Raw genomic sequence first — 8,684 nt, forward strand, 5'->3', positions numbered from 1 at the left:
ATATAAATAGTAAAGTAATAATACTATCATCAACTCACCAGTCTTCTGTGTAGCAAAGAGGATGACGAGGGCGACTATAACAACAAAAAGCAAGGACACGATGCTGATGAGCCCGATCTCCAGAGAAGTCCAGTGTAGCTTCTTCGCAGACTTTGGGGAATTGGTCTCTGTCATCTTAAACTCTCCTCTGTCAGCTTCCGGCTGCAACAACTCACCTGAATAAAATAACCGGTAAAAGCATCGATTAAGCTCAAAAGTAACGGAATCTCAGTTTTGGATAAAGGGAATCTTTTTAATACGACCAGGATTCGATTTTTTTAAAGGTGGGAAATATACTTGATGTGTGAGTCGGGTCTACTGCCAGTTTGTTGCCCTCAGATTTAAATTAAACTCATAGTGTGTTACTTAAAGAATCCCTAGCACAACCACACACAAGATTTCTAAAATTGCAACTTAAAACAAATTAATTTCAAATGTCACAAGATTTCATCATAACTAACTGCTTTACACTGAGACTATTTACCATTGTTTGTTTTAAAAAACAGTTTTAGATGTTTCAAGAATTACATTTACAAAACTGGGCAATTTAACCATTTTACTTATGTTTATGAAGTCAGCTCTGACCTCAGGCGTATATGTGTAATATTGTATGCTAAAAAGTTGTAATTTCCCAATGTGAAAATAAAATAAAAATAAAAAAACATGACACATTTTGTCAAACACCCATTATTTCTTTAAATCTTCCAGGTTAAAATTTAAAAATAAAAAGGTATGCCAAATTAATATTTGTAAGCCTTTTGCTCCTGATGAAAACAAGTTCTTACCCATTTGGTAGTGCAATGTTGATAAAAGTAGAACCTGTTGGAGCTGTATCCTGTCCAGAGAGAAGTGAGAACTTCTACCATGTAGTAAAGTCAACTATCTCTGAAGGCAACTAATGCTTAATCCCCATTTGCGCACACATACACACACACACACACACACACACACACACACATCAGAGTCGTTTGCCAGGCCTGACACAAACACACACTTTTACAAGGAGGTGTCATGAGCCTTTTTTTGTAAAAAAAAAAAAAAGGTGGGTCTTTCTGCTGACGGAGAGCAACACTTTTCAAAAGGACAAAGTCTCGTCGCTTCAGTTGAAATCTGCAACAAACACAAACTGACTTTACACCTTTTTTTCCAACACACAGAACGAAAAAAAATCTTTCCAATGCTGGAATACAATCTTTTCATCTCTATGATGAAACAATAATCCAAATGTCAAGCAGATTTTTCTGATTGCAGTAATTATCCAGCAGAGTAACAGGCTATAGCAGCGCACACCAATCACTTCTCCCTTCCAAGTGCATGACCTTACTTAAGGTCATCAGATATCAATCTGCAAAGCATCGTCCCTACATGTAACATACACCTACTGCTGTGTCTCAAAACTGTTCCAATCTCAGCCATGTGAAATAAAAAGCAAAACGAATAACTTATTTGAGGCACAGAAAGAGGAAACAGAACAATTTACGAATTCAAATGTTCTTATATTCTCTGTAGAGTTTCTGAAAAGAGGGCATGAACTGCTTTCGTAAGTGACAAATTTTATTGAAGCACACCAGTCATGAAGATTTTGAAGGTTTTTCATGCAAAGCATTTTGATTTGGTGTCTGTTAAAAATAAGTATTCCGCTGTTAAAATATGTGTTGTCTGTAATAATTAAAATAGCTTCGTCCTTCAGTGTGTCTTAGTGAGCGGACATCAAAATGAATCCAAAATTAAAATGGATTTTGACCTCACAATTTATGATGCAACAAAAGTGGCATTTGTCGACGGTATACAAATATTTAATACTGTTTTTAAGTATAATAGACGTGTGAAACTACATCCCATTAAGTCATTTACTATCACAGAATGCATGATACCGCACCAGAGTCAAAAGGTGCAAAATACAGAGCTATATTGCAACTTTAAAGGATTTCCTCTTCCTACTTCTTACCACGAAATAACAAATTACCTACATTATAATGTAGAAACTGGCACGTGGACAAACAAACACACTTACGGGAATCTTCCGCTACACACAAACTTAAAATATACAGAAATGCTTTAAATGATGTAGCTGTTTATCTAATGTGTTTATATGCCACTGTTTCTTTCCATCCGACCTCAAAGATGCTAACAGCTCTCTAAATTTCATTCAATTTTTTTCTTACAGTCTCTATAATATCTGCTCTATTATTGGTCAACACCCATAAACGCAATTTGGTTTTTGAACCAAAGTTTATGATAGTGTCAATGGAGTGGATATGAGTCGAATATCATGTTTCTACTGAGAAGTGCGCTGACATGTGTTTAAATAGATATGCTGACAGTGGGTAAATCTGAATTCACAGAAATGAATCAAGACAATTACAATTAAATTATTACTTTTTGTATTTTCACTCATAGCAACAAATGAATTAAAAGAGGGAATGTACTTCTCTTTCTTTCCATCATACCATCAATGAAAAATTCAACTTCTCTTGTATAATCGCTCAAAGTTTCTAATCTGGGCACAGCTCAATAAAGTCCCAGACGCTGTCTCTCTGGGACCATTTCTGGACACAAACCACATTTTTTCCAGACAGAGGGAAAACATAAATGGGGACTATTAATTAATAAAAGAGGAAAGATCATTTTTAGAGAGGAGGGCTGAGAGAAACTGAAAGTGGGGAGACGGTGTGGAGGGAACCAGGGGGGCTGAAGGTGTAGTAAGTAAATAGTTGGACACAGACAGGTCCTAAATCTTGTTTCAGTGTGCCAAGACATGCTCGGTATGAATCTTGCTGTGCACTAAATACATGTCCCACTCGTGTACTATCACTCAGGTTGATGCTGACGATTAATATTTTTGCAACATGTGGTGCTATGCTGTTAGCTGCCTGTCTGGTTACAAAATCTTTCAAAAAAAGGAAAGAAAGGTCAAGTTATCACCACCTTCAATGGCATGCTGTACATATTCTACAGTCCATTACTAAGGCTTCACTACCCTTCATGATTAAAGTATTCATTCACCAGTCGTCAAAAAACAAACAAATATAAGCAGACGTCTCTGGAGAGTCGCTTATTTACAACTGCCCTCCGTGTACACCATGAACATGTCATGGAGCCAGATGAGTGTGTTAAGTGCTGGAATGTGGCCTACTTTAACTTAAAATAACACCCTCAGTGGGACACAGGGGTCGTTAGCTGTTAATAACTGAAAGCACTTTGTCATCACTGCTGAAATGCTGGAATTTCAAATATATAAGTGCAAATGCATGAAACAGGGTCTGTAAGCAGTTTTGTTTGGTTTACCTTTGCTTTGTTATGTTGTACATAACACTGATGTACTGATGTTTTTTTCCAGATTCTTGTTTAAACAATACATACATAGAGTTTGCTAGAAATACATGCCTGCTGAAATCAGGACACAACTTTGATCATTCTTCTCTAGTAGTGAAACTTAGACCATGTTGAGAGAGAATGTTGCCCTGTGTTTGTGCTGTTTAACACTATTAGCATCCCTCTCTAATATCCCACTGCATCTGGACTGAGGCTGCGAAGAAAGTGACAAGGATCAATCACATATTTTCTGTTTGAAAGTTTGACCTTTCAGACCAAAGTTCATTATTAGTGTGACTCCACCCACAACATAAATCACTTCTTTATTGATATTCTAGTAGTGATACAGTGATAAAACCTGCACTATAAATCAAGGCCCGAGGGCAAGTCTTTTTATGTGGCATGCAAAGTCTTTAAAATGATTTACTTAAAATGAAGTTTGTGAGTTCATTGATTTTTCCTTAATATATATACTAGTTTATTATTGTTGTTGAAATGTTTAAAAGTGTGTTATTAGTGTGTTTGTTTGTCCCTTTGGCAAAGGTTAACATTATATTTGCATACATGTCATTCCAAATAAGTGATTGTCTTGTTATATTTTAAGATTTATAATCCATATTTTCAGTTTTATACTGTATCTCAGTCAGCTAGCTGGTTTGATCTATCACTAATACTTAAATTGATCCTACTCCATCTCATACTACATAGCTTGTTTTTAAACACACAGCTGTGTTTGTTAAGCAGATCTTTACCATCATTATGCTTGAGCGTGCCATACATCATTTTTGAAAAATGACTTTGGTGTTAATGTGATATGTTGGATCGGGGTATGAATTTGATTTTTAAACCTTCTTGGCTAAAGTTGTTGTTGTTCTTTTAAATTTGTATTTTTGGATCTCGTTGTTTGGGCTGAAGGAGAGTCATTTACGTATATATGATGAAAGGAGTGACCTGCAAGGAGGAACAAAGTAGTGAAGGTGGTGGCAGAAGTGGCAACCACTGACAGGAACTGCCCAAAGTACTTTAAAGTTCTTCAGCCATTTTGGAAAATGTGACCACAAACCTCTCAACCTTAAATCTTCACTTTCAGTTCTATCAAAACTAAATAGTCAAGGGATATTTGGATTCCACCTGCAGGTGTGTGGATGGTCTAGACACAGACCCAGAATTTAATTTGAAAATAAGTAATGAGGTCTTATTAGACATTGTAAACAGGGCATTATAAGGGGTTTCTTGAAGGAGCTGAATCATTTCAAGATGTATGGATCATTATTTCGAATTAAAAAGAGTGCTGCCAAATATTACACACTGCAACTTTAATCTTAAACGTCCACTTCTTGGAGATCCACCTCCTTTATGGATACTTCATGACACACACTTGATCAACTTGTTCACATTGGATCACACACACGCGCACGGACACACACAAAAAAAGCGTGTTCAAATGTTTCAGTCTTTGTCCACCACTTACCAAATGCGTCGGGAAATTTTCGGTCGATGATATAAATGGGCATCACATCCACCGGTCAGGAATCCATCAAATCCACGAACGGCAGCGCGAAGTGCGAGTCAATCCAATCCGACTGAGATGGAGCGAATGATCCACTCACACGGAATCGGAATCCGACACCAGATCTGTATTTTTCAAAGAGTGTGTAGGGAGCGCGCACTCTCTCAAATATACTACTGAACCTGCAACTGGAGCCGGTGCCTGACCATCGAGAGCGGATGTTCAGAAGCGATCCATCGGAGTCCTCGCGCTCTCAGGTGTGAGATCCACAGGAGCAGATCCTCGAGTATGGAGGTGACATGTGCTGAGACTCAGGCTCTGAAGTTCGCTCTTCTGCCAGCCGTTGCCTCCTCCGTCAGGGCGGCGTTTTCCTCAGTGATGTGTAGATCATGTGTGCTATAGATCTGCACAAAGTCCTTCTCTAATATGACATAACGACAAATATAACACCATTAAAATGAACCCTTTACTTTCTTCATATTGTGGTGACAGATATATTTGTAAAGTCCTTGCAAAAAAAATGTTTTTGACTCAATTCGCCATCTCTTAATGTGAGATATTTATGTTTTGGGACCTATACATGACCTTTCAAATAAATAAACTGCTATTATAGATGTTTTGAACTACATAATGTGTCTTTCAGTGTAGTAAATGTGAATCTACAGTAAGGTAGAACTTTATTGATCCCTCAGGAGGTCTCCTTCCGGAAGTTGTTTATCTATTATTATTATTATTATTGTTAATCTACACAGTCTTCGTCATTTATTAAAAGGCGACTTGTAGGAAAAACCCATCTCTCCTGAGTTACTTACATGTTTTAAACATTGAGGTCTTCCTCTCCAAGATGCAGTAAGTCCCTCATCATGACGGTTTTTTGAAGTTGTTACTTAATATATAAAGAGGTTACGAGAGGTGACCCCTTTAGATAAAATAATGGGCTTTACTCCTCCAGCCACCTGTAATTACATCCCACTTTCTTTATACAACAAGTCCCTTGGAGGTGGCGACCTCCGGGAGTGATGATGCATGATTTTTTATTACAAAATATTATTGATGGTCAAAATGGAGGACATATTGTGTGTTATGTGGTGATAATAAATGATTAATCGGCTCTATAAAGTATAACACCTAGGTAACAACAAAGTATTTTGAAAACAGGATGATCTACAATGAATGTTAAAATGGTATCAAATGGAATTTCAGTGTTCTAGATTTGCTCTTTAGCTTCCTGGAAATAGCACAATAAATATGGGGGGAAACAAAAGAATTGATGCAGATGAAAGTACATTTTGTAAAGAAGATGAAATCAAAGCAAGTGCCAAATCCTGAAATTAACGCTCCACCTCTGGCATCTAATAATTGACACCTGCAAACTTTTTTTCATTCTCAAAATACGCAATATATTTATTCTAATCATAATATCGGGAAGGTGAACATTTGCTTTTCCAAAGTGCAACACTTTTGCCCCAGCATTAGGCCATTTTAAAATAAGAAAATGGTGAAGATTGTAAAAATGGAATTTTAATCAATTACTTTTTCACTTCATTCTAATTAATCCCCATCAAAACTTCTGGTCATTTACTTAATTATGCAAATATACGCAAATTTCAGTCCTATTTATGTACTTTTTTCCTGGCTACTCACTGTCATTTGTGGCCGTTTACTTCTCTTGTTGTGCAATAGTTACAGAATGAAAGCTTTTACTGGGAAAACTTTGTACATAATATGTATATTTATAATATTTATTTCAAATAGAAAACAAACTGTCACAATGATAAAATGAGAAATATACCAGTTTTTCAAGGCTTTGTTGGAATTTGTCATACTAGTGGGTATTGGTGCTTGACCAAACTTTTGTTCAGTGTTTGTCCTTCTCCTCCTACAGGACAGTATCACATTGATTCCCAAGAAATGGTCGACTTTTGTAAGAGAGCTGTACTCTGTCTCCAGCTAACAAAGTTCCAACGTTTGTTCTCGTTGCACGGTTGGTTTGTGAGGAATTGCTTTACCTCAGCATTTCAAGTCTCATCCTCTCATTTCTTTGAGCGATCTCCTGCTTTTGCACTGCCGCCATCACAACCCTCTTCTATGTGTTTTTACTACTCGGGAAGGAATCTGTTCATGTCTACATTCCTGGCTCTTCTGCAAGATGATAGATCTGCTCACTGCATTCAGCGTGCCAAGCTTTTTCATGCTGTGGTCCACCTCGCAACACTGCTTCCCAATGTTATGAACAGGCATTTATTAATATTACTCGTATTTTCACTCACTGGATAGTCCATCGGGAAGGAGTCTTCATCAATCCTGTTGTCTCTCCCTTTGCCTGGAGGACACTCTCACTGACTCTCACTCCTGTCATGTACTCCTCAACTACGTCGGACACAGAACCAAAGACCTCCTCCAAATAACCCTTCATCTATCATCACCCCAGCCTATAGAACATCCGACAAAGTGGAGTATTCAGGCTTTATGAACCTGCTTAACCAAAATCTGTGTGAACTTTTTCACCCTTCTCTATTGTCCTAGCATAGAATTCTTCACACCCAATCGCACTCTTTTTTGCCTACAGGACACAGAAGTAGTATAGGCTACAATTTTGGAAAAGTTCATAAAATTGAATTTTTAAATTCTCAAAGTAGATCTAATTGTCGCTCCTGACACCTCAAAACCGTAAATATGAGTTTAATAGTTTAACATAATAGCAGTCTTACCAGCCCCAAGGCTCTCAGCGCTCACCTCCATGTGACCTTTCCAACACCAGCCACGGACTTTGTTGTCGCCTGCAGGCTTCTATTTTCTGTTTACTGCCATGATGCTACTCCCTGCTCACCTGTAGCAAGTCTGGAATCCCATTATCAATTAGTCTTGTCAGTATCCACTGAGTGTCTGTAAACCTTCCATTCTGCTTTCCTGTGCTTTTATTCCACATATCATGTCATCCAAATGACTGTGGGCAAGATTTATTTTTAGATATGAAGGTGTGCAACACAGCCAGAGTGCTACGTAAAGGTCCTGTTGTGTCTTTTATCCATGACTTCAATCAAAAGAAAGGTTCTTTTCAGTGGAATTTCCATCTCTGTGTGTATCTTTTTAAATAGCTGGGAAGCTAATCTAAATGCCTTCTCACACTTTCTGCTTATCAATGTTCAGCCATCTCTGTGATCATATTTTGCTCTTCAAATAAAAGCTCACTCCCTCTCTGTTGGGCATTTACTCCTTTCGCTGTCAGGAAATCCAGCATGCTATAGACTCCTGGAGAGAATTGGATTTTAATTGTGTTGTGCCCGTGTGACATCAGAATTAAGCAGGCTTTGGCTGCAGAAATGGACCCAGGTGCATCCTCAGATAAACACCCTTGTTCTAATATGTAGTTTTGTTGACAAGCTCGGTTTTCCATTTACAACAACATTTCCCATATAAATGTGACCGAACGGATTTTATACCATAAGATGCTATTTCATGAACGGAAAAAGTAATTATTGTTTACTAGATGTTGTATTTCCCTATTGTCTTATTCAATGTTAATGAGATTTCAATCACAAATTAGAACTTTGCGGTGGTTGTTTGAGATAAAAGTGCAACATCAAAAACAGCATCAACAACAAAAAGGAGAATTAGAACCAGGTCTAAAATGTTTGATATAGATTTTGTGTTACAAATGGAAACACATTTAAACCAAATGTTTAATATATTGCTGTCTGTCCACACAATAACTGCATTGTTGAAATCCAGATTTAAAAGTTAAGCATTTGTCCCTACATTCTAAGAATGGTCTGATTCTTAACCTCTTCCTAAACAGCAGTACATGACATTTGGTTTT

General features: G+C 37.4%; 1 protein-coding gene across 2 annotated transcripts in view; it reads right to left on the reverse strand.

The window, feature by feature from the left end:
• LOC148076097 (neprilysin-like) overlaps positions 1–5,139 on the reverse strand; it is a 41,118-nt gene extending 35,979 nt beyond the window's left edge. The window contains exons 1-2 of one of the 2 annotated variants that reach the window (XM_087794974.1): positions 4,826–5,139; positions 39–215 (exon numbers count right to left, since the gene is read on the reverse strand). In XM_087794974.1, coding sequence (XP_087651100.1) covers positions 39–215; positions 4,826–4,868 — 220 coding nt within the window. In that variant the 5' untranslated portion in view covers positions 4,869–5,139. Of the gene's footprint in view, positions 1–38; positions 216–824; positions 968–4,825 lie in introns of those variants that run through there. The other variant, XM_087794975.1, reaches the window with a different exon arrangement.
• Positions 5,140–8,684: the final 3,545 nt, after the last annotated feature.

Source organism: Callionymus lyra, chromosome 7, assembly GCF_982586985.1.
Source record: "Callionymus lyra chromosome 7, fCalLyr1.hap1.1, whole genome shotgun sequence".
Lineage (NCBI taxonomy): Eukaryota > Metazoa > Chordata > Actinopteri > Syngnathiformes > Callionymidae > Callionymus > Callionymus lyra.